General features: G+C 41.8%; 1 protein-coding gene across 3 annotated transcripts in view; it reads right to left on the minus strand.

The window, feature by feature from the left end:
• The window catches only part of taf2 (TAF2 RNA polymerase II, TATA box binding protein (TBP)-associated factor), a 33,863-nt gene extending 11,824 nt beyond the window's left edge, over positions 1 to 22,039 (minus strand). Inside the window, exons 1-19 of one of the 3 annotated variants that reach the window (XM_034196535.1) lie at positions 21,880 to 22,039; positions 21,144 to 21,188; positions 19,799 to 19,959; positions 18,437 to 18,555; positions 17,687 to 17,828; positions 16,094 to 16,325; positions 14,431 to 14,615; positions 12,620 to 12,733; positions 10,333 to 10,432; positions 8,674 to 8,759; positions 8,456 to 8,591; positions 8,174 to 8,328; positions 7,718 to 7,832; positions 7,217 to 7,326; positions 6,794 to 6,859; positions 3,344 to 3,470; positions 2,939 to 3,064; positions 1,019 to 1,159; positions 347 to 457 (exon numbers count right to left, since the gene is read on the minus strand). In XM_034196535.1, the coding sequence (XP_034052426.1) occupies positions 347 to 457; positions 1,019 to 1,159; positions 2,939 to 3,064; positions 3,344 to 3,470; positions 6,794 to 6,859; positions 7,217 to 7,326; positions 7,718 to 7,832; positions 8,174 to 8,328; positions 8,456 to 8,591; positions 8,674 to 8,759; positions 10,333 to 10,432; positions 12,620 to 12,733; positions 14,431 to 14,615; positions 16,094 to 16,325; positions 17,687 to 17,739 (1,857 nt within the window). In that variant the 5' untranslated portion in view covers positions 17,740 to 17,828; positions 18,437 to 18,555; positions 19,799 to 19,959; positions 21,144 to 21,188; positions 21,880 to 22,039. The other 2 variants (XM_034196533.1, XM_034196534.1) reach the window with 2 other exon arrangements.
• Positions 22,040 to 26,766: the final 4,727 nt, after the last annotated feature.

Raw genomic sequence — 26,766 nt, forward strand, 5'->3', positions numbered from 1 at the left:
GACTTGATTTCTGCGGCTACATTCGGACGGTAGGGCCAGAATTTGGCGTAAATAGCAAGCATGGATCCATCCTGACAATCTGCAGCAACTGCGTGATGCTATCATGTCCATATGGACCAAAATCTCTGAGGAATATTTCCAGCACCTTGTTGAGTCTATGCCACAAAGAGTTAAGGAAGCTCTAGCAAGGTGTACCTAATAAAGGCGCTGGTGAGTGCACTCTAGAAGCTCTAACCAGTACGGACAGTTGTACAAATAAAATATGTCACCGTGATGATTTACTGTTGGCATCTGTGAAAATAGAAACTACAAATTAAAGATTAAGTGTGTGACGGGGCATCTATACTTTGTTTTTTCTGTTGTCGTTGTACTTGATCAGGTCCAGGATGAAGTTGAGCACATCTTTGGGACAGAGGTTCTGGACATCTCTGAGTAACGCCATGGCAACAGGCATCGTCTGACATCGGAGAAAAAGACAACAGTACAATCATGATCATGTTTGCAACAAAAAAGATGGAGACATTTTTTATAGCTAAATGTTACTGCTGAAAACCTTTACTGTGCTTGCACATGGCATTGTAAGTGGAGCCTAATACTGGAATTTGTAAAATGTGGTTGTTCTGTAATTGTACCAAAATAGGTTCTGGGTGCACTGAAAAACAAAAAATAAAACGTTGACTTGAAATAAATGTATTTTGTCAACAAAGTTCACATTACTGTATTAGTTTAGTTGAAAGCAATAGTATTAAGTTGGACCTAATATTTTTTTGTTACACCTTTTTTAAGTGTGGGACATAATACTGCTGAAACATCAATGTGTCAGGGCTCTGGTGGATAATACAACAAATAGACACAAAATATATTTAAAAACATTTACGGTATTTCTGCACTGAAATGTATTGTATTGTAAATGTATGTATACTAAAATAAGCTGAAGCTATGCCCGGGATAGCGTCCAGGACTACAGTGTGTTGACACAGTTAATGGACCTATAAGAGTTATGCATTGTATGTATTACCTTTTGCAGGAAGTACGTCTGAAAGCTGATGAAGTGGTTGGTCTTGACGATGTTGGGGCAGCTCTTACAGCAGAACATTCTGGTAAACAGGGACTTCATAGCTGGGGGGCCCTGCCACGTGCTCACCATGGCATTGGCTATCTGCAAGGTTTACATATACACATGAGAACAAGAAAAGACAGCTCTTTTTCAAAGCTTGTGTCTGCTGTCACCACATTAAAATAACTGCCAACTGAAACATACAAGAGTTCTGCAAAGCATGTGGACCGTACAATGTACCCAGATGTATATTCTTATAACTCTCAGGAGCTATGGGCAGACAAATAACTCATTTAAGAATGTTTTACTTTTATAACAATGTCCTTTCTGTCCATTATAATTGCTGTGGTGGGAACAGAACCCCACAGTGAAAGTGTACACAGGAGAGGTTTCCACAGGCATGAAGACCAGCGGCTCCAGTGGTCTTTGGGTTCCAACAGGATATTGGGGAATTTATGTTAATGTTGTAATATAGGACCAAGGGTCACTGACACAGGATGTTGTCATTTGGTAAGGTAAATAAAGGCATGCTCACCGGAATGTTGTTGTATGTGCGTGTGCACGCATTCACGAACACACTTGTGTTTGTGTGAATATTAAACATGTGCATGCATTCTTTCGTTTTATGTCCCCCCAAATGTTCACCCCCAGGCTGTTCCTTTATCCTTCCCACAATTTCTATCAATAACAAGCAAGTATATGCCATCCCACCAATCATAACGCAGCAAAGTCCATCCGAGGTCAGTTATATTTCATGTTTGTGGTCAGTGTGGGTATGTTAGTATGTGAATGTGTGTGTATGAGCTTGTATGTCAGTCAGCGTGTGAAGTATAAACCAAAGGCCATTAGGATGGAGACTGTTGGGGGTTCTGTGGCCAATCACAGCACCTTAATGAAGGTAGTGAAGTTTATCATGTTGCGAAAATATTGGTTCAGGTGGAACCTGAGAGGCGGATATCCAGTGGGGTTAAAGTTGGAAAAGACTAAATCCAGAGAATAGAGAATTTCCTGCAGTCTCAGAACAGGATTATACAGCCAACAGGACAGGGAGGGTTAAACTAGTGGGTGCTGGTCAAATATTGTTATCAAAAGAACAAGTGAGGGAGCGATGAGGTGGATGGATATGGTTAACAGTGTCCCCTTTATTGGAAATGACAAGTGTAAAAAAAAAAAGAGCAAACTATTAGAGCATGCTGGTTTCAGAGTCTTTCTGGGGCTATAAACTGAACTTGTATTCTCCCTTCTGTCCCTCTCACATGCATCCCTCGCCTAACACACATTCATTCACATCCCCACCCTAGGCCTTCTTCACCCTTCTTGTTTCCTCATATTCTTTCAGGGACCCACATTACTACTTATTTCTCCTCATCCCCTCTCACTCCATATTTGCAAAGTTACAGATTCTCTCTTCTGCTCAGTTAGAGCATTTCTATGGAAGCCCAGTATCTCAGTTAAATGACATTGTGACCTATGGGTCACCATGCTTCCAATATAAATCCATTGATCCTGCTGACAGGCGACACCACTGACTAACTTACCTTCTACTCTTACTAAATGTAATCTGTTTCGACTAAACTACAGTGAATGTAAAAGTAAAATGTACCCACAATGGATCTGCCTGAACACTTAACTTTTTGCATCATATGTGAGTAACTCATTTCAGTTACTAAATTAAAACTGATGTGACTGTTACTCATAATAAATGTGTGTATGCATGATACAGTCTGGATCTTAAATTGTATTTATTGTTGAGAGGTCAAGCTTTCATTCAAGACTTTCCTACCTTAGCTAGGCTAGCTTATTCCCAGATGCTATATTTAGTCAAAAACACTGATCAAACTACAATTCACAAAACACACGCACATACTGGCAGACACATACCTTGGCCAAACAGAAGCAGGCCTGCATGCGGACTTTGTAGAAACACTGTTCCTGCTCCAGGATGTCCGTCAGAGCCAGTCTGGAGGCAGGAGTTGGGAACTTCTCCAAAGCTGAGATGGCCTCCTCCTAAGAGAGAGAAAAGGTACATGCTCCGTCAGTGACAGTAGGCTCAACGTGAAAAGCTGCTACCAACATGTTGCTTGGAGTGAGGAGAGATAGAAGTGATGAGAGATAAATGGGACTGATAAGTGATTCAGTTTTTTTTTACCAACTAGGATGTGGTTCCAAATTAGAACCCGCTTTCAGAAGCTATCACTGAAAGCACCCTTTAGGGATGTGGTGTCTTAGCAGAAAAAAAGAAGATCTAACTGCAGAGTGATATGGTGAACCCATAAGAAAACCCACCTGTGCAACTACATCCCTTTCATAGCGCAGCTGATACTGCCACATGAAGTCAGCCTGCTCAAACTCCACCTTCCTCAGGATGGACATGTCCGGGTCGATCCGGATCCAGAGGAGAGGAGAGTCAGCACTGCAGACGTTACAAGAGATAGACACATTGAGGGGAAGTTCAAACAAAAGTAAGGAACGTCAACTCCCACAGGGAGCAAAAATGAGTTGCTCATCACAGATCCATCTTTAACTAAACATTTCATCCTGAAGAGGTTTCCATAGCAGTCATATCAAGAGTCAAGGCTTTTATTGTCATTCGAATATAGCTACAGTATAGTTATGTCGATGAAAATCTTAGGTCCCAGGCTCCTCCAACAGAGCAACACAATACAACAGATTAAATAGTGCAAGTAATACAATAAAATAGAATATAAGTAGTGCCATAAAACTCTATATACAAGTGAAACATCATTTGTAAGTTGCAAACAGGTGAATGTTATGGATGTTCTTAGTTCAGGAGTTTAACAGTCTTATTGCCTGCGGGATGAAACTGTCCCTGAGTCTGGTGGTTTTAGTCCTGATGCTGCGGTATCGCCTGCCAGACGGCAGCAGACAGAACAGTTTGTGGCTGGGGTGATGAGGGTCTTTGGTAGTCCTGAGGGCTTTCTTCCTGAGCCGCTGGAAGTAAAGATCCTCCATGGATGGCAGCTCTGTCCTGGTGATGTGCTGTGCAGTTTTCACCACCCTCTGTAAAGCCTTACGATTGAGGGCGGTGCAGCTGCCGTACCAGGCCGTGATGCAGCCAGTCAGGATGCTCTCTATGGTGCACCTGTAGAAGGTCAGGATGCTCTCTATGGTGCACCTGTAGAAGGTCAGGATGCTCTCTATGGTGCACCTGTAGAAGGTCAGGATGCTCTCTATGGTGCACCTGTAGAAGGTCAGGATGCTCTCTATGGTGCACCTGTAGAAGGTCAGGATCCTCTCTATGGTGCACCTGTAGAAGGTCAGGATGCTCTCTATGGAGCACCTGTAGAAGGTCAGGATGCTCTCTATGGTGCACCTATAGAAGGTCAGGATGCTCTCTATGGTGCACCTGTAGAAGGTCAGGACCCTCTCTATGGTGCACCTGTAGAAGGTCAGGATGCTCTCTATGGTGCACCTGTAGAAGGTCAGGATCCTCTCTATGGTGCACCTGTAGAAGGTCAGGATGCTCTCTATGGTGCACCTGTAGAAGGTCAGGACCCTCTCTATGGTGCACCTGTAGAAGGTCAGGATGCTCTCTATGGTGCACCTGTAGAAGGTCAGGATGCTCTCTATGGAGCACCTGTAGAAGGTCAGGATGCTCTCTATGGTGCACCTGTAGAAGGTCAGGATCCTCTCTATGGTGCACCTGTAGAAGGTCAGGACCCTCTCTATGGTGCACCTGTAGAAGGTCAGGATGCTCTCTATGGTGCACCTGTAGAAGGTCAGGACCCTCTCTATGGTGCACCTGTAGAAGGTCAGGATCCTCTCTATGGTGCACCTATAGAAGGTCAGGATGTTCTCTATGGTGCACCTGTAGAAGGTCAGGACCCTCTCTATGGTGCACCTGTAGAAGGTCAGGATCCTCTCTATGGGGCACCTGTAGAAGGTCAGGATCCTCTCTATGGTGCACCTGTAGAAGGTCAGGATCCTCTCTATGGTGCACCTGTAGAAGGTCAGGATCCTCTCTATGGTGCACCTATAGAAGGTCAGGATGTTCTCTATGGTGCACCTGTAGAAGGTCAGGACCCTCTCTATGGTGCACCTGTAGAAGGTCAGGATCCTCTCTATGGGGCACCTGTAGAAGGTCAGGATCCTCTCTATGGTGCACCTGTAGAAGGTCAGGATCCTCTCTATGGGGCACCTGTAGAAGGTCAGGATCCTCTCTATGGTGCACCTGTAGAAGGTCAGGATGCTCTCTATGGTGCACCTGTAGAAGGTCAGGATGCTCTCTATGGTGCACCTGTAGGAGGTCAGGATACTCTCTATGGTGCACCTGTAGAAGTTGCAGAGTATCCTGGAGTCCATGTTGAACCTCCTCAGCCTGCGGAGGAAGAAGAGCCGCTGTCAAGCTTTTTTGGTGATGGTGGTGGTGTGAAGAGTCCATGTCAGGTTCTCAGTGATGAGTCCATGTCAGGTTCTCAGTGATGAGTCCATGTCAGGTCCTCAGTGATGTGGACACTGAGGAACCTGAAGCTGCTGACTCTCTCCACCGTAGTCCCATTGATGGCGATGGGGGCGTGTCCCTCTCTCTGCTGCTTCCTGTAATCCACAATCAGCTCCTTTGTTTAGCTGACGTTGAGATGGAGGTTGTTATCCTGGCACCAAGATGTCAGGTTTCCGACCTCCTCTCTGTACGCCGTCTCGTCGCCGTCGGTGATCTGGTCGATGATGGTTGTGTCGTCAGCAAACGTCACGATGGTGTTGGAGCTGTGTGTGGCCACGCAGTCGTGTGGGAACAGGGAGTAGAGGAGAGGGCTGAGCACGCAGCCTTGAGGGGCTCCGGTGTTGAGGATCAGGGTGGAGGATGTGATGTTTCCTACCCGCACTGCCTGGGGTCTGCCCGTCAGGAAGTTCAGGATCCAGTCACAGAGGGCGCTGTTGAGCCCGAGGTCTCTGAGCTTGATGGCCAGCTTGGAGGGCTCAATGGTGTTGAAAGCTGAACTGTAGTCAATGATCAGCATTCTCACATATGTGTTCCTCTGGTCCAGGTGTGAGAGGGCAGTGTGGATGGTCTGTGCTATGGCGTCGTCTGTGGAGCTGTTAGCTCTGTAGGCAAACTGCAGGGGGTCCAGAGAGTCAGGGAGGGAGGAGGTGATGAAGGTTTTGACTAACCGCTCAAAGCACTTCATGATGATGGAGGTGAGTGCTACTGGGCGGTAGTCGTTGAGGCTGGTGATTTTAGACTTTTTGGGGACAGGAACGATGGTGGAGTGTTTGAGACATGTGGGGACTACAGACTGCAGCAGGGACCTGTTGAAGATGTCTGTGAACACCTCTGCCAGCTGAACTGCACACACCCTGAGAACACAGCCAGGGATGCCATCAGGTCCAGGAGCCTGTGTGGGTCAACCCTTTTAAAAGGATTTACACACATCTGCCCGGTTTAAAACAAAAGGGCAGGGCTCCTGATCCTTCTGTGCACCCCCAGCCTGGCTGCTCTCGAAGCGAGCAAAAAAACTGTTCAGCTCATCTGGGAGAGATGCGCTTGCAGACACTCTCACAGCACCCCCTGCTGCTCCATCAATGGCTAAGAGGTAGACACACGTTTGTTCCAGCTAGAAGAGTCAAGTATTTTATGAATAATGTTTTCCTTAAATGAAAAAAAAGCTTGCCTTAAACACTAGAAAACACCATTACATTATATATAAATAAAATGATACAATAACTAATACATACAATATAGATAAAAAACAAATGGCTACAGCAGTGATGTCTTACTCCATTGCCGATAAATCCATGTCAACTTCCTCTCCATTCATCAGAGGAATCTTCTTTTTCTTGTTTCTGTGGGAAGAAACAACGGAACAGTCAGTAAACACAGCCACACTCAGAATTTCTTTAATAAATTCTCTTTGTTGATCACATTTCTGTTCCACTAGAAACAGAGACGAGAGGACAAAGTAAAGAAACAAAGATTAAATAGATAACAACAAGATCAACGTATCACCAAGAAACAAAGCAAAATAATGAGTAACAATGAGTATCACACTTATTATATTATAAACATGGTTGTATTAATATTCAAATGATACAAACTCCATTACCGGCTTACAATAATAATAAGTAATATATGATATCTAGTAAATATAAACATTTCTCCATTATTGTGTTGACTTATGAGAGTGTGTGCAGCGTGTGTACCGGCGGCTCTTGGAGTGACAGGGGATGTCGTGTTTCAGGCTGTTCTCCTCGATCTGCAGCGTGTGGTTGAAGGATCCATCCAGCTCCTGCACTGTCACTTTGATAGGGCCCTGCAGGCAAATAAACATAGGATCATTTTATGAAATGGGAATTCTGTAACATTATTAGATTTTTTGTATCCCTTTAAGTCTTGGATTTTGGTTTTAGAATAGGTCTCCCTCGAAGGGAAAGATCTGCTGTGCAAAATGCTAGGACTGTCTTAGAAGGATAGCCATGTTTGTGCCATACTTGGTAACTCGTGTTTTGCACTGTAAAATAATAACTAATCCTTTCATTGACCATCAGCAAATGTTGGCATGCAGACTAGGATTGTGGCCTACAGTACACTTTGATTTTATGAAAAATCTCATTTGAATCTGCTGTAAAAAAGAAAAAACGATTTACTTCAAAAAATGGACACAGACAATTCATTTATTCCAAACACTGTATGTAGACGCTCACCACATATTTCTGGGTTCCAGATGATGTGTAGTCCTGACGGATCTCCAGCTCCAGCACGTTCCTTTTCCTATTAAAAGCAAAACTGCCAAAGAATTTCACCACAGCACTTTGGTCTCTGAGTACCAAAAGTTAAGGTCAATAAGTTATTTTATTTTTTTAATTCAAGATTAAACAATGAACTGGTGACATTTTTAAAACATGACCTTTGTAATTATTTTATACATTTCATATATTTTTGCATTTGTTCTAACGTGAGTCAGTTCTGAGTCAGTGGACTAAGTTTCAAGGCTGCAGAAAAACCTGAAAAGTGCTTTAATTAACTAAAACGATTTAAGGTCTGACATGACCAAACATTGAACCTCTATATTTCCCTTCTGTGTAAGGTCATACCGTGAAGCAGTTCATCAATAATCACTCTGTGTGCTGGCAAACCATCCATTCCAGATTGAAGGATACACCCACTGTTTGATGAGGGGGCCGATGTCTTTGCCTGAGACGTTGGAGATGGACTTGAGGAAGGCGTGAGTGGACAGAAGCATCTGGCTCCACATGTGACTCTGGTACTTCTGGGAGGAGGCGGTACTCGCCAGGCTCAGAAGCTTGTTGAAAACCTTTAGTAAGGGAGCAGAAAACAAAGAATTCAAATGAAGACAAAACCATCTTTTGTTATGAGGTTAATAAATACTGGCTTAGACGTTTAAAGAGGCATAAGACAGGGAAATGCTGGCAGTGTGTCACCTGCAACATGAACTCCATGCTGATCCGGTTCTCTATCAGCCTCATCACCAGGTGGGCCTTACACTGGAACATCTTGTAGTACTCCCAGGACAAAGTGTGGGGGTGCTTGATGGAGAAGTGGAGGTGGGGGGTTGGACTGAAGATAGAAAACAGTTAGGTCAGTGTGTCATGCAATTATGATCCAGGACCAAATGACTGTGATTGGATTGAAGCGTTACTTGTCTTTCTCTTTTCCTCCACTGAAGGTCGGGTGCAGCAGAACCCCCCCCATCTTCAGTTCATACTCCACAATCTTGTCCAACTCCTGAAGAGAAAATAATAACATTCATAAGCATTTATAAATGAATCAAGTTTTTAAATTCAGTAGTATATAAACTCAAATAAGTTGATCATTAGTTAAGTCTATGAGTAAATGGCTGCCTACTGCACGGTTATATTTGTTATAGATAAATCTGTGATCATTTTCCCAGATTGACTTTTACATTTCAGAGAAAAGTGAAAGGCACATACTATGAGCCAAAACAGTTCAAAAAGCTCCTTATTTTTCTCATACTGACTGTGCTGCACACTTTTTTTCACTCTCTGTCGAAAACCAGGGCCCAGTCTGCTCTGATTGGTTAGCTGTTTGGCTCGGTTGTGATTGGTCAACCACTTGGAGATGTTAAGTGGTTCTTATGTGGTACAGCGGTGCTACACCTGTAGCAGTGGTGCTACATGGCACAGCAAAAGTGACATGGTTTGAGTGAGGCAAATGTCTAAACCAACATGGTCACTTCCTTAACCTATCACATTGATTTAGGATACATTCATTACAAAGCATGTCACAACGTCATGAAAAATGATCGGTTTGTGTGAAACTGCAGGTGTTGGGCTGCTATTATCACCAAGTTCCGACAGGATAAAGAGTTGTCTAGAGCAGTGGTTCTCAACTGGTCAGGCCTCGGGACCCACTTTTTCCTTAGTCAATAAATCGCGACCCGACATTTTTAACCACTCAAATCTATTCAACAAAAAATCCTGCAGTAAAATATACTCTTTTCAGCATACATTATTAATTAAAGTGAAGTACAGTGCATAGATCCCTTATATCCCTTAGCAGAACTAAAGTATACTTTAAAAAAGGTTTAATGAGATGATGGAATGAAAGCTGAACTGTATAACATAAAAAGGCACACATGCTGAAAACCCAACCCCAGAAGGGGGGTATGGGGGGATTCCCCCCCGGAGATTTTTAGAAATACTAACATATAAACTACGCTTTCTGGTACACTCTGAGAAGAAAATAATTAGATGTATTACGACATATTAATAATATTTTATGCCATTGTTTGTTTTTCACTTTGTTCTGACAGCTTGCTGCTCCTCACAGAGAGAAGAGCAAAGAGGAGAGAGTCTGTGTGAATTACTTTAAATTGTGGGTAAGGGTAGATAGCTCCCATTGTTCTGTGACCTGTCAATCATCAAACCGGGGGGCATATTTCATTATGTGTTCATTTTGATCTGAAGTTGTACCCATGGGTGTATAAAGAATAGTTCTACCGCAAAGTTATTCTCCGTGGGGACTTCCGGCAACAATCTTGATTCTGATTGGCCAGAAGACTCGAAAAAACATCAGCAAAGATATTTTATTAAGAAGATGATCACTACGTGACAGAATTTTCAAAACCGTTCATGGTCTCCCGTACTTCCAGTCCAACGCCTACTGCATGCACAGCGTTAGAAAATCGGGCCCAAAAAAAAGTTTCACTTTTTTCCCCCAAAAACAAAAAGGAAATTTTCTTCACTCACACATCTGCGACCCACTTGAAACGGGTCCACGACCCACTTTTGGGTCGCGACCCACCAATTGAGAACCATTGGTCTAGAATAACTGTTACCTCTTTGATCCAGTGCCGGTACTCATTCACTCCAAAGGTCTTCTTTAGGTAGAGGCCGTAGATGTAGCCTGAGATCCCCTTCAGCACCCACTCATCAGCCCTTCAGGAGGAACAACATATATAATACACTGCAAGTTCACAAAATACAAATCATCACCAAATATCAATGTCTTCACCTGGGGGGTTAAGTGCCCCGCATGGTTTGAGGTATATGTCCAACGTTCAGGCATTATTCAAGGAATTGTAACCAATGAAATGCAGGTTAACTCCATATTTAAGAAAATGAACTCCAGACCTTCGATCCTTCACACTTTCAAGGAGCCCTTTCTGGGATCCGGATTAAATAGGATATGGAGACTAAACCCTGGAAACTGAGAGCTCACCCTGTTTCCTTCACTGTTTCAAGCTTATTAAAAGTGACTTTTAAAGTAAAAGGCCACACTTGTGTTGCTCTTTACGAAGTTATTGTGTAAGTTACCCTTGTGGTATTCCTAGGAACAAACTTGGCATGGCAGACACAGCTTTTGTACATTTATCAGCCTGGATTTATTAGCTTGTAAAAAAGGAACGCAATACTATGATTCAACCTGGGTGGTTTAACAGCGTCATGCTGAACTGAATCTATCCTGCGGGTAGCAATTAGGATTTCAACTGTGCAATAGCTATGATCAACTTTATGGACACTATGGAATTATTTTCCTAAAATATTTCATCCTAATATTGTCTAGAGAATATCTTTGATTCATTATTAAAAACAAGGTCGAACTCTTAAGCTTTGAGTTTCTTTCCTTTCTTTTTAGAGAAACCCTTCTTAAAAAGTAGTCCCAACTTAATTCTTGTAACACTGAAAAAACAGCACTTTACAACCCTCAGATGCAATTGGTCAATTAAATCTTCAGCAGATTTTCATTATGAAAAACCCTCTATTACACAGAAACACGAGGCGGAGATAAAACACAAATCAATGTATTGTTTCCTAAAGCTCCTCAAACTTCAGTTTTTGATATCAAGGTTTCATAGATTTGTAAAAAGAGCAGTTTTTATTTTTCCGTGTGCCTTTTTCTTTTATGTCTGACAGGCTACTGAGCACGGCTGCTTTCAATTACAGCCCTAGTTAACCCCCACTCTGATTAATTGCTAGCAGGCAGCACCATGTTTTGCTAGAATCAAAGAGCTCTGAGTCTCCTGAGATCTTTTCTGACACAACACCAGCCAGCTCAACAACATAAGCAAACCAAGGACACACATCTGATGTGTGTTTAAAGGTCAGAGAGGGGGGGACAATACGCGTTTCTCTCCACAATACTAGCAGGATTTAAGTCCTATCCATGGGCCTCTTATCTTAACACAAGCCTACTGAGTTTTGGACAAAATTATAAATATGTGTTATTTTCACCTTTTTTAAAATACAGTCTGGGAATTTCATAAATGTATGGAAAGCTGAGACGATTAAATTAGTTCAGCTGTATAAACGTGTGTAAATGTTAGTCAAGCCTATTCATTGTTGTCAGACTATTTTTTGAAACATGACCTCACTTTATAAAAGGAGCTGTTTTGAGCTCTAGGATAATCAGAACCTCATTCAACTTAACAAACACAACTAGAGACTGAGGGCTTTTAGAAGCTTTCCTTATTCAATTGGCATTCATAGGGTTTCTAAGCAATTATTGCAAATGTCCAAAGTTTTTTATACCAAATCTCTGAATGTATTTTTCTCTGTTGTTTTTTGATCAAGTGTTGAGTGATCCAGAATAATCAACACAAACCTTTCTGCCATACTTTATGAAGCATAATAGAGCACGGGTATGGCCATTCACAGTCATGGTGTGATCATAGCGTGGTCATAGTGTTCAAGGATCTTCTACACTGTAAACTTTTAGATTTGAAATGCGTCTTAAAACGCAAAAAAAGTCTATAAAACCTTCCATCTTCAGGGTCTCAACTTTTAGAGGACGTATACCACTGATATTTGGCATGTCCCTTTGACATGCGATCTCCCCCTAAAGATCCCCTGTCCCACTCGCAAAATAAGACAAAAATATGTTTTCTAAGGGTTAATGCTGTGATAGGCTCAAAGTTGTCTTTTTTTATTAATCTTATCTTTAAGTTGGTTTTCTGGTAGATCCAGAAAAATGCCCCCACATAGGGCTGAGGCAATCTCTTGATTGACGCAGCGATTAGCCAGTGAGAAATGGGTCTTCAGTATCTGAGGTCTCAACAGGGAATATCTGCCTGTGTGGCTTAGACTTCCCGTCTCCGAGCTCACGGGCTCACTGTGCAGACTCACCATGACATCCTGGAGATAAAACAGCCAAAGAACTGCTGAGCCAGGGCCTGGGCCAGACAGCGACGTGTCTGCGGGGTCTGGTCTATGATCATAGAGCTGTGGAGCAGGTTGGTGCTGAAAACAAAACCAACAACTCCAGGTGAGACAGAATCAGACACAGTACATGAATATAGTATGACCAAAATACTGTTGTTGTTTATAAAGCACTGAATGGTTTAGGACCAAAATACATTTCTGATCTCCTGCTACATTATGAACCATCCAGAAATCTCAGGTCTTCTTGGACGGGTCTGCTTTCTGAGTCAGAACTAAACAGTGAGAAGCAGCATTCAGTTATTATACCCCAAACATCTGGAACAAACTCTACTACTTTAAATCCAGGCTCAGGGGCCTCATGTATAACGCTGTGCGTAGGATTCACGTGGGCAGGTTGCTTACGTAGTAGAAATCCAAAAAATAGGTACAGAAACTTTCCGATTCGCAAAACATTGCGTACCGGCGAGGAAAGTGCGTATGGCACTTCCTACGCCGGTTTCCCTTTATAAATCACAACCGACTCGAAATGCGGTGCAGCTTTTGCGGGCTTCACGTAACGCCCATATTTGCCTATAAATAGTCAAAGAAACGCCCATTCATTCATTCTGACTGACTTTATGAAGAAGATCGCAGGAAATGACGACAGAACAGCTAAAAAAGACATCTCACACCGTGTCAGAAGTGGGTTATTTTGGGGAGGTGGAGATAAATCATATTGTTTGGTGGATGCAGTTTGAACCAGAGTAGCAGCATGGAGGTCGGATCGTCACCAACATAAATAAATAAGTGGTCCGAAAAAGGTTAATGACAAAAACAATACACATAGCCTTCCTCAGGCAGTGTGTTTGTACCGGGGACAGGAGACCCCCCCTTGATGAGAAACTGTAATAAATGATCGGGGAATCCCTCCGGAGTGGAGTCATGACGACTGGATCTGAATTATGTTTTCGTATTTGGTGGTTTGTGTCCCAGCTGTCGATCAGCTGTTCGCAGCGTCTCCACTGCAGCAACTCTATATCCACCAGTTAAAGGAAATACAACTAATGTGTTGTGTTATATTAGCTGTACAATTGACCACATATGGTGTTCTTAGCTTCCATACCTCCTGTGTTTTATGAGCGACTTATCAAGTCTTAGCAAACGGCATAAAACACGATTAAACATGATAGAATATAAAACCATGCTCGTATACAATCTATAGAAATGCAAAACGGCGTCAGTTTAGACGTAATGCTGTCCTCCTGCTTACCGCATCATTTATGAGAAAACATTTCATAACATTAACACAACATATTCGAGGTGGTTTTAAATAACATATGTATTTATTTCTCCAAGTTATGTTTTTGTGTGCACTGAGGAGTCTCAAACAGGCGTTTGTTTAATCATTTTAAGATTGGCTTTAATCAATGTTTGAAAATGAATTCTTCATAGATGATAAATGAGAGGTAACATTTTGTTTATGGTATTATTTCCACATATTTCTCTCCATTCTTCCTTCTGCCAACGGTGTCGCAGTTTCTCGTCTCTCCCGTGTTTGTGCTTAGTGTGTACGCATGGGTTAGAGTTTGCGTGGAGGACCGCACGTTTCCCCTCAAGTTAGTATTTTATAAATCGCAAACATTGCGTAGAAACTGGCGTACGCCATCTTTTGAGCGTATATCCCTTTATAAATGAGGCCCCAGGACTTTTCTTTTTGCCACTGCTTTTAATGGAACTATTCGTATCTTAGACTGCACTGTAACTTTATTCTGGTATTTGATGAGTCTCATGCCTACCTGAAGATACTCATGGAAGCATAGGAGGACACTTGTACGTAGGCCTCGTCCACAAACACAGTCTTGAAGCAGGCATAAGGGTAGCGGCATGTCAGAATCTCCTCATAGAACTCAAAGATCTCATGCAGGTAAGACATGGAGTGTTTGAGCAGGGGCAGCAGCTGTGGCAGGCAGAAGTGGGTCACCTGGGGGGGGGGGGGGGGGGGGGGGGGGGGGGGAAATGTTCAGAAATTCATTTACAAAACTGTGTTTCTATCATCTGTTATATTCTGTGTTGTTTAATGACAGCTACCCTGACAGGATAACAATAACTATTGTTTTCCTTTACTGCATCACGACCAGTGGTGGGAAGTTGCTAAGTACATTTGTTCAAGTACTGTACTTAAGTACATTTTTAAGATACATGTGTATTTCTTTTTTATGCTACCTTGTGCTTCTACTCCAATACATTTTGAAAGCAAATATTGTACTTTTTACTCCACTACATTTATATCACAACATTAGTTACTTTTGCAGGTTCATATTTCTTTATACAAAAATGTAATTAAACTAAAGTATTATGATGTATTATTATGGACGGAAATACCTGGCAGTCTAAACAAGTAATTAAACTTCTCTCCAGCTTTACAAGCTGCAAAATCAAATGTTAAACTTGTTAATGGATATCTAAATATAATCCCATGATAACAAATATAGTGTTCTAAAATTGGCCACTTGGATAATGAGTCATTTTAGATTTAGTACTTAAGTACATTTAGCTGTCAATACTTTTGTACTTTTACTTAAGTAACTTGAATGCGGGACTTTTAGATGTCCCACTTCAACATGTCGTAGCAGAGTATTTCTACAACGCGGTTTTATTACTTCTACGTATAACATCTGAGTACTTCTTCCACATCTGATCACTACACCTTACACAGGCGGGAAGTCCATTTCCACCACTACACTTTTTTCAACTCATCTTTAATACAGCTACATTGTGTTTAGGGACATCTAGTGGTCATTAAGTAGAACATACAAGGATGGATAACATATTACTGCATTACACAGATACCATGAATATATATAAACATTTAATCCTGCGTCTCTGTGTTAATGTTTAACATGAAATCTTACTCTTTCCTCTTCCTATGTTATAATCATAAAGTGGGCATGTCTGTGGAAGGAAGATATGTGGTTACCCAAAATGTAACCTGACTTTGGAGCCTTACTGAGCCTTCTTCCCGACATGACATGAACCATTAGATTCTTTAGGTTTTTTTCTAGTTCCATATAATACTGGTGTCTTCATTCTAGATGTTAAGAGGTTAAGTAAAAGCAGATGTGTTGTAAGAGAATCACAATTTACCTTACGCAGTTCAAAAATAATTAATGTAGACATCTAAAAAGTGGACCTTTGCCATTACTGGATTCATACAGTGAGGCCATCCAAGGTTGTTTTTGTTAAATTGTATTTTTTATTTCTCTCATGTCTGCTTCCATTTGTGTATAAACTATGTGGATTCAGCTGAAGGAAAGATGTAAACAAAAAAACAGTAGAGAAAAGTGTAGATAGGTTTGTTTAAGTTGCCAAAGCTAAAATAAAAAACAAAACATTGATTTAGGGCTAACTACATGCAGAAACATAATCATTTGTAACTGTTTCATGTCACTGTACACCCACCTCATGCATGTAGGGATCTACAAGGATTTCAAATGGCCCCACAGCTAGGGAGATGTTGGGGGCCGCGGTGGGGATGGGGAGGATGTAGTGGTAGGTCTTCTTCCTCATGTCATTAGTGTAGATGGTCTCCACCAGATCTCCACAGGACACCGCCACCATGGAAGCATCCACGGTGAACTCCAGCTTCCATGTGCACAGCTCTGAGTAGGAGTCTACACAGGGGAACCAGAATCTGGGGGGGACAATATAATGAGTTATGCAAAGACCATTGGTATCATGGAGCTAGTGTGGGTCTGCATTACAGCACATGAAATGCATGAGTGAGACAAATAGTACAGGTTTAATGGTTGTTACAAAACAGGCTACATGTAGGAGGCTTAATGACTGTGTACTTAAGATGGATAACGGTGTGAGAATTAAAAAAACATTGCACTATAAAGAAGTAGCATGGCAATATCTCATCATTAAAGCACTGCAGTCAAGATGGACATTCGTTTTTGGAGGATTCATCACATTTTGGACTTCAAGACTACTTTCGTCACACATTTTTGTTTACTTTTCCCTTGTAACCTCTGCTGTGCTTTGTGCCTGGATTTGTTTTCTTTTTGTTACACTGTGACAGTGACCACAGCTTGAGAATCTATTGTATCGATTCATTCATTACATGTTCATATCACTTTGGGAAAAGCAGCAGTCAATCTAATCTGAACGGAATAACAAAGCAGCTTGAGACAACGGCTGAAAACATCTGACCTTCTCCCCTCATTACACCAAGACACATGACAGACATCTGGACAGTCTCTTCCTGTGGGCCATAGCTAAGATCCAGGACACATTTTCAGCATGTAGTGGCTGAATTATGGACAGCTAGGATGTTTAATGTCATCAAAAACTAATCTTGTCACTTGTAGCTTTAATGGCACTGCATTTAAGTGGATGGACAAATGCATGTGGCAGCACAAAACATGGTTTATCTCCAGGTTTAATGTTGCTTTTTGACTGAACTAGGGCTGGGCAATATCTATATTATATCTATATCTGGATATAAAACTAGATATCGTCTTAGATAAAGTAATATCGCATAAGTGTCTTTTCTTGTTTTAAGGCTGCCTTAAAGTAAAGTGAAGTCATTTTCTGAATTTGAAAGACTTAGCTTAGTCATTAAAACCACACTATTTATGATTATTTATGGAAACTCTCAGTGAAAATATTTTGTGAAAGCATCAAAGATCGACCCTACAATGTTGTCACTATTTTGGTATCCAAGTATTTGGTCATAAATGTTGTGTTCTTTAATCTATTCCATATGGCCCAGCACTACAATAATGTTGATAATTGAATCATTATTTGTCCTTTATGAAGTCAAAAAAGGTCAAAACGGTCAATAAGTGAAGTCAATTTCTGAATTGACCACACGGTTCTAGGTTTTCTATCGTGTGTATTTACCCACGTAGCCTTTATATCAACATAATTAATGATGACATCATCTATTTATTTATAATTACAAAGTCAACCATACAATATGGAGACATTTGATTGTCTCCATATAGCCCAGTCCTGCAGTGTAAATAATGGTTGGCCTTGTTTGCAGACCTCGTGGAGTTCTGGTATCCGAAGGAGAAAACGTGAGCCCCTCTCTCCGCCATGCTGCCTTCCACATCTGGAACGACGAAGTGAAGACCTCCTTTTGGCTGGTCCAGGGAAAACTCTATGTACACCTTTAAAACTTTCAACTCTGGAGGAACATGAAACAAAAACTGTCAGTCCTGCACAACCTCCCAAATGTTGCACATTGTAGCGAAGCTACCTCTTATATCTGCACGGCTTTCCAATTGTCATACCAATACTGCACATATTTTACTTTAATTTATTCTATTTCACTTTTAATGGCTGTATCTATATTTAATGTAAATATTGCTATATTTTAATGTTATAATAGTTTTCTTTAAATAGTTTTTTATAATGGTTTTATTTTGTTGGTCCTCTCTTACTATTTATATTCTTTAACTGTGTTTAGATACGCACCATACTTACCAAGGCAAATTCCTCGTATGTGTAACCTACTTGGGAGTAAACCTGTTCTGATTTTGATTCTGTAGTATCAGGCATTCATTCATAATAACATTGCTGTCAATTATCGGTGTGGACGGCCAGCAACAACATTTGTTGTATTCCAGGGAAACGTGTTAATATGTCATAATAATCATGTCAGGCAAGAAATCAATCTGAAAAGATGATGGAATTGAAAAGGACCTAAGATTATGATAGTCTTTGATTTTCAAGGGAAACATGATCCAAACACCTATTTCTTGATTTGCAGTGGCCTTTGTGCCATGGTCTTACCGTCCCCTTGTTTCCAGAGCTCAGAGGGAACTTTGATGACGAGCTCGCCATGTCCTGCATCAGGATCCACAGCACTCACTGCTGCAGTGTAGGCACTGGAGAAGTAGTTGAGGTTCCTCCTAACAGACACACAAAACATTTACACAAAACAGGTTCTTTTAAAGTAGGCGGACAATGGTATTTATAGTAACATGACCAGACCTGGTGAAATGTGACGGTTACAGGAGTCAAAATTCGAAAAATAAAAAATGTTCTCTTAAATACTTTCTAAATAATAGATGTGAGTTTCTTCTCCATGCCTCACCATCACAACAACTTTTCTCAAAGCTATTCTGGTGACAGGATATCTGAAATACTCATTTAGTAAGATGTCAAAACGTATTGCCAGCAATTTAACAAATGAACCTTCCGACACAACTTTCAGTTGGAACATTTTCAGGCAATTCAATTCCAGACATTGTTTACAGATGGAGACCCAGATAGCTATCCAATTTTCTTTGTAAATTAAATATTCAAAATATTAAGATAATTTCTATTTCTAGAAATCCTAGAGGTGTCTTTTACAATGCGATCAATAAGAAGGATTTTGAAATGTCATAACAAATTGTGTGCGGTAGGTAGTTATTAGTTAATACAACAGTCTTGTAAAATAAAAAAAGAGAATACAATGAATATGTATGTTGTCATGGCTGTTACAGGTACATTGATGCATCAACTGTTGCACTGTCAAACAGTAAAAAGGTTTTCTTTATAGATTTCTTAAATATGCCAATATGCCACATAGTGTGTTTACTGGACAGTAAAGTGAAGATAATAAATGTTTAATTGATGCAACGTTTAAAAAGAAGTCACTCTCAGTCATTATATAGTGAGGAAACCGTTTGAGTATGGAAGACTGGATTAAGAGCAAGGAGCCACAACTCTTTCAGAAATAAGTTAGACTAGTTGATTACAGAAGGTCATTCATGAACACCGTTAACAATCTATCTGAACGACCTTGATTAGTCAAAGATGAGCAAAGAAAAACTGTTTGTGAAATATATGGTGCTTTTTCCCCTCCTTGCGTCCAGGTTGCTCTCTTGCATGTGTTTTCTATCTTTGCTGAAACATACTGATGTTTGGTTTGACTGTCTGTCAGTGATAAAGGTTAAACTGATGATGCTCTGCACTCTCTGCCCTGGGGTATTTTCTGGACAGTGTGGCTGCTTCCTGACCCTTTTTGGGGTTTTCAGGTTAATGCTCCTGACAATTGGTCTTTGTCTTATTAAATTACACTAACCTTGTTTCAAGGATTAAGGCATAAAACATTCAGTGTTCAGTATAGAATCTGTACTCCACTGAAAAGTGGAAAGCCATACTCACTGCTTGGACTCATGGTGGCACACCTCCAGTGTAGGGTCATTGTAAATGAATGGTGCTTCCAGTTCATTGACTCGGACCCTGTAGATGCGGCACTGTTTGCTGTTAAGCTTGATCCGGTTCAGGTTGACCACCGTGGGGAAAATGGTCAGCTCAACAAAGCCCTGAGGGATGCAAACAGAAGAAGAAGTTGGTAACGACGGACATCAGTGGTCAACAGTTACTGAGGTAAAGTTCACTGTCTGAATCATATAACCTGCATTGGACCTAGAAATGTTCCAAACACAATTCTCTATGCTGGTTTATCACAGCAGCAAGTCTTTGAGTGCATTGGGATTTATGTTTCACATAGATAGAAACCTTTGTTGTCATTATATAGAAAATACATTGAAATTGAAGTTACGTACCAGTGGTGCTTAAAACACACCCACATACACAACTATTTGCAAACAATAAAAAAAAGACAAGAATAAGAGGACAGTAAAGTGTAATTTCTGTAACACAGAAACATGCTTTAGTCCGTCACATAGACCTACATAATATCTAGCAAATACCAATAAAACCATTTGACTAATTCCCCAAAGTGTTTCAGTCTACGGTTTTAAAGGCAGTATGCAGTTGTATTTTAAATGCAGTTCGTCATTATTCCTGTTTAAATGGGTGCAATGTGAATAGGTGTATAAGTGGACAAGAAAGCAGTTATATCTATAGTCTGTTCGATATATATCATAACAAGGGGGTCAGTAACTGGATGGAATCAAGTGGGTGTAATAACAGCCAGCTGCAGAGGTGGAAGAATCAGATCTTGTACTTGAGTAAAAGTAGAAGTACCAGAGTGTAGGAATACTGTTATAAGTAAAAGTCCAGCATTCAAAATGTTCCTCAAGTGAAAGTAGAAAAGTATTCTCATCAAAATATAGTGAAAGTAGTCGTTGTGCAGATTGGTCCATTTCAGAATAATATCTATATGTTTTATAATGATTGATCATGAAAGTGTTCTCAAAGCTGGTAAAGGTGCAGCTAGTTTGAATGACTTTGTATGCTGCAGGGTAGCTGGTGGATTTACTCCAGGTGGAACTAAAGTCTGATTCAACACTTGATTATATTTCACATCATTCATCCAGATCTGTGAAGTAACTAAAGGTATGAAATACATGTAGGGGAGTAAAAGTACACCATTTACCTCTGAGTTATATTGAAGTAAAGTACAAGTACCTCGAAATTGTACTTTGGTAAAGTACTTGAGTAAATGTGCTTAGTTACTTTACACCACTGGCCAGCTGTTTTCTGTCCAACAACAGCAGAATGACCTATGACAATAACGTTAGACTGTAACTTGTGTACTCACAATGACAGACTTTCTCTGGAAGTTGATGTTGTTGATGCACACCACCTGGTGGGTCGTAAAAACAATAACAGAAAAACAATGTCAGTATTCGATGTGAACTAAACTAGATACTCATTCAGTCAGCGGATAACGGTCTTTGTACTTTAAGAAACTCTGCTGCCTGTGAGTTACTCACGCAAAACGTTAAGCTACCGTTACCTTTGCTTCAGTATGGAACATTACTGCAAATAATGTAATGCCTACAAGTATGGTATTAAATGAAAATACTTATAATTTAAAGGGGCGCGGGCTCTCAAAGCCCTTGTCCTTCTTCTTGTTCATCCTCTTGTCTCTGTTCTGTTGACTAAAGTTTCAACATGCCGGAACTCTGCTCCTTGTATTGGTGCTTCGTCTCACCAGCCGTGAGGGGCTACTTCCACATGCATGCAGACTGCCGAGAGTAGAACAAACAGGCTCTGAGTCAGAGGCAAGCAGTACTGTCACTGACTCTGTAATGAATGCTTTATATTCAGGTTGTGTTGCCCGGAGACTGCTGTAGTGTTTTTATTGCAACCTCAGTGGACGTATTCATTAATAAAAGTCGGCCATGACTACCAATCGTATTAAATAGAGAGAATAGATCCATATAATGTTGCCTGCGGTAGTCGTGGATCAAAACATCGATATATCCTCATTATCCGGCTGCTGATAGAATTGAGATCGCGGCTGCAGTGTGTGCAGCCATTTTGTTACTAACCTTTGAACTCCCGCGTAAAAATGACAACAAATGCTTTTTTTTTCAATATGTTTTTGTATATAACTATCACTTGGTAAGCATACAAACTGTAATCGATGTATAATTATTTCTAAAACAAATACACATTAATCTTATTTATTTAAAAACTCATCCTACGTCACTTCCCACTTCCGGCTTTTCTAGAAATGCACGAGCTTTGCAAGAGCGCGCATAACCCATGTAAAGAATGGGAACGGATATTCGCGGGGGAAAAGTGTAATGTAAAGTACGCTAAAGCCTTCTAAGTTCTACCAAGTGTGTCTGTAGGCTACTAAGAACAACTAAAACATTTACCATCACTTATTTAAAGCATCTTTGACAGCCTATATTCATAAACGTTTCTCTAACACTGATATTGTTTTATTTATTACATTCACATATAACAATCTCAATTGTTCCTACAAGCTTTATTCTTTTTTAAATAGCAACGGGAATTTTCACCTCTTTAAAATATTTTTAAATCTACATAATGTATAGCTTTTCTAAGTGTTTTTGACAATAATACCTTTTAGTGATTTGGAAATGCCATTAAAAAAAAAAATTCTTTAAGGTTCAATGTCCATGCATTTACCAGACCAAACATATGGTGGACAGCAACTCTACTGCTGGATGCATACAATCTAAATTAACAATAATTAGTTAAACGAGCCCCAATTCAGAAGAACACGTTGTATTAAGAGACAGGAAGTGCCAGGGCTTCTCCGTTGAGTTAATGGTTAATAAAGGGAAGGTGGGTCCCCAATAAAATGTGTATTTTTGACAAATTATATTGTTAAATTCACTTGGCTTAGTAGCGGCTAGCGGGTCTTAATTCACAGTTTTTCTGGACCCATAAAATCGTGGTTCTAGGGCCAGGAACAACCAGGCTGAGTCGGGCTGAGTATGCTAAACTAGAGAGAGAATCGCTGGCAAGGGGGCTACAACTACAACAAGATGAACATATTTGACCGTGATTTAATTGTAATACACGTTTCAAAATGATGTCGAAGTAACAACATACTGATACCGGTAAGTAAAAACCATGAATTAATGCTTTGACAAGTCTGCAGACAGACCGGCAGGCGAAAAACCCTTTTAAAATGCGTGTTTTCTAAATGAAGCTTGGCTAAGCTAACGTTATATATGCTCCGACCGTCCACACTCGCAACAACGGCCTATACAGACATAAATAAACCAGCGACTGTATTCGCCATGACACAGACAGTCTGTGGTTTGTACTTGTTTAACTTTTGTCTAGTTTCTGAACAGATATGAGGAGCTGTGAGCTCTGAGTGATAAGAGCTAACGGCTGTGTTGTTTTTTCTGGGGCGCTCATTGAAGATGACGTCACGGCTCCGTCTACACTGTGTTACTATAGTAACTACCCCAGTTCCTAAACTGTAATGGAAGCGCAGCATTAAAGTGAGCCGGGCCTAATAAGGCCTAACCAAACCGAGCGAGGCCTGCAGTGGAAACGCGCCATTACTTAGTTCAAACATTAAACTTGACCTACACAGCTCTGGACTTTTTTAAAGCCTTGCCCCTTCCATGAAAGTAAATCTTCCTAAATGGCAACTGAGAGAACAAGAGTGTTTAACTGTTGGGTTATAAACAGGGGTGCACATAACTTTTTGCCCTGGTTCTCAAAGGAGCACCTGGAGATGTTGCTTGGTGCTCATCCTTAAAATGAAATAAACCGTAACTTTTTTATTTGCCAGACACACGGCACTGAACACACACACTGAGGTGAACACAGAACACACATGCAGAGGTGAACACAGAACACACATGCAGAGGTGAACACAAGACAACATTAGCACGACCAGTAATCCTACAAGCTGTCATCACTACCCTCCTGACTGTTCTCCTCACTGTCTTCCTCTCTGTCAGACATGGTAGCTGATGATGTAGGCCTACTTCTTTCTCTCTGGTTGAGTCTGCGATTAGATGCTTGCATCCACAAGTCAACAGCTGGGTTTGGGTCGAAAGTCTCTGTTGTCATCTTAGACAAGTGGATGTAATCAAATAAATATGTGAACATAACCAATAACCTACCATAGCCAATAACAAATGAATGTAACTTATTTTATTTGTGTTGTTCATTCATATCTTATTTTACCTTAACATTTATTTATGCATTTTTTTTTATCTCTCCAGTTTTAAAGGATATTTTTGGTTACTGTCCTATAGTATACATTGGAATGATTTCAAACCTGTTTATCCCAATAATTATAAAGGAGTGCCTTGGAAATATGTGTTTACATAAATTGTGACCAAACCGTTTGAACTTAGACTAAGACTCATTTACCTTACTGAGCTGTAGTATCAGCCTCTCAGTCTGACTGGAGAGGACTCTCCCTCCACATTATTGTAGAAACATCTTCTTCTAATATCCGTTAGAGCAGCTAGCACGGCACCAGATTCTAATAACAACAGCGCCGGTACCGGTGCACCCTCCCTCTCTCCCTCGCTCACTCGCATTTTGGCTGCGGGCGCCAGATAAGCCAACATCCCCCATTTTCATCACTTACAGCGCCCATTGTACAGGGCAAATGAAACGTGTAACCGGGGTGAAAAGGCTGTTACATTGACTTAATTATGAATATTGTTACATCAAGGCCTAAAATTAGGATGAGCCCCAACGGTCAAAATGTTTTTCCCTCCCAGAACTGCCAGCGCAGCACCTCCCCAGATCTGGCGCCCTAGGCGAACATCCTGTCTGTCTGTCTGTCTGTCTGTCTCTCTCTGTGTGTGTGTATGTACGTACGTACGCAAATGCGCTTTGTTTCAAATTACCCGGTGCTCTTTTTTTGGCGGAGGTGCGCACCTGCGCACCAGTTATGTGCAGCCCTGGTTATAAAGGACCGGTGTCTGCTGTTGAAATCAAAAGTGAAATGCCAGTCGACTTTACGTGCTCCCATGTTGTGCTGGCCTAACCCTAACCCTCTACCGAAGTCTGGTTACGCAAACATTAGATGCTGAAAGTTATGTGCCAAACGCTGGGTTACGTATTGTAACCCTTGTTATATTAATACAGGCGGAGCCCTCTACTGGACTCTATGGGGTACTACCCTCTATGCAAGTATTCACCTACTGAGATTTCTATAGACGTAGCCGGCCCTGGGGCGGGCCTACCTGAATGCGCGCGCATCTCACCGTATAAAAGGAGGCCTCGCCTCCTGACTATCATCCTACACCTCTCTTCAGCGAGCGATATAGGACAGACAGTGCCCTGAGTAGAGGGCTCCGCCTGTGTTAATATAACAAGGGTTACAATACATAACCCAGCATTATATCTCTCACAGGTTCCGCCCTCTACTGGACTCTATGGGTAGTATGTATGCTAGCGCACGCACCGGGCAGAGGAGGTGCAGTTTAGCTTCCCTGGTCCCACAATGTGGGGGAAGACTAAAACCCCCTAACTGAATAGCCCTCAACCTGAACACACTCCTTAGGCTCTTGGGCACAAAGGAGGGGTTCGGTCTGAGTGTCGCGCCGCTCCGGTCACCCCGAATCAGTAAACAGCTCGGGTGCACCGACAGAGCGGTTAACTCGGACACTCTTTTGGCTGACGTTAAGGCAAGAAGCAAAGCTGTCTTCCACGACAGTGCTTTTACAGAGGAGAGCTCCAGAGGCTCAAATGGTTCTGAGACCAGAGCCTCGAGAACTAGGGGCAGGTCCCACTGCGGGGTGGAGGCGTGCACTACTGGGCGCAGCCTCCTGACCCCCTGTAAAAACCGCGACATCAGTGGTTGACTAAAGGCTGACCTTCCGCCAAATCCCACATGGCAGGACGAGATGGCTGCTGCATACACATTCACTGTGGAATGAGCAAGCCCTCTGTCCACCAGTAACTGTAAGAAGGATAAAATAGAGCCTAACGCACAAGATAGGGGCTCTATTCTCCTCTCTTCACACCATCGCTGGAATCCTAGCTACTTTGGCCTGTAATAGGCTGTGGTGGATCCAGATAATGTATCAGAATACAAAAAAGGGTAACTGTATTCCCTTATAGTTACTTAAACAAAAGAAGTATATCTGATAACTTTTACACTGATAACAATGGGTTACGTATTGAAACCCTAGTTATATAAGCACAGGCGGAGCCCTCTACTGGACTCTATGGGTACTGCCCTTGACCTTACTATGCAAGCGTTCACCTACTGAGATATTTATAAACGGGGGCGGGCCTACCTGAGTGCGCGCGCAGGCCCACAGTATATAAGGCGGCCTCGCCTCCCGACCGTCATCCTACACCCTCTTCAGCGAGTAGCTCTGTACTAGGGGGGACAAACAGGGCCCCCTAGTAGAGGGCTCTGCCTCTGCTTATATAACTAGGGTTACAATACGTAACCCATCGTTATATCTCACAGGCTCCGCCTCGACTGGACTATATGGGTACAGTGGGTGGAGCCCTGATGGACACGCTCTGTCGTCCAACAACCCATCACACTGCCCCTGACCGGCTTTCTAGTTAGCAGCCACTGCACCGCAACCTTTCCTCCCTCGGTTGTGACCGCGGAGGAGCCGGGGCCGCAGTTTACATGGCTGATAGAGCACACCCAGACTCGCTTACCTCGCAAAGGGTGTGCATGGAAAAAACAGTGAGGAAGGCTCCCCCTGCCTGCCTAAGGGGTTAAGGGGGTGGGGGTCAGACATCTACTGACTCAGCCTGTCCCTCTCAGGAGCCAAGCCTGGAGAGGTTGGCCCAGAGCGGGTAACGCCCCTATTGCACCAGCCCCCTGAGACATCGCCCACCATCATCTGTGTCACCTCCGCGAACCATGGCACCACGCGGCGGTCTGGGGCCACTAGGATGACTGACAGATCTTCTTGTCTCACCCTCTCCAGGAGGGGGAGAATGAGGCG

This window comes from Gymnodraco acuticeps, unplaced genomic scaffold (genome assembly GCF_902827175.1).
Source record: "Gymnodraco acuticeps unplaced genomic scaffold, fGymAcu1.1, whole genome shotgun sequence".
In the NCBI taxonomy this organism is placed as follows: Eukaryota; Metazoa; Chordata; class Actinopteri; order Perciformes; family Bathydraconidae; genus Gymnodraco; species Gymnodraco acuticeps.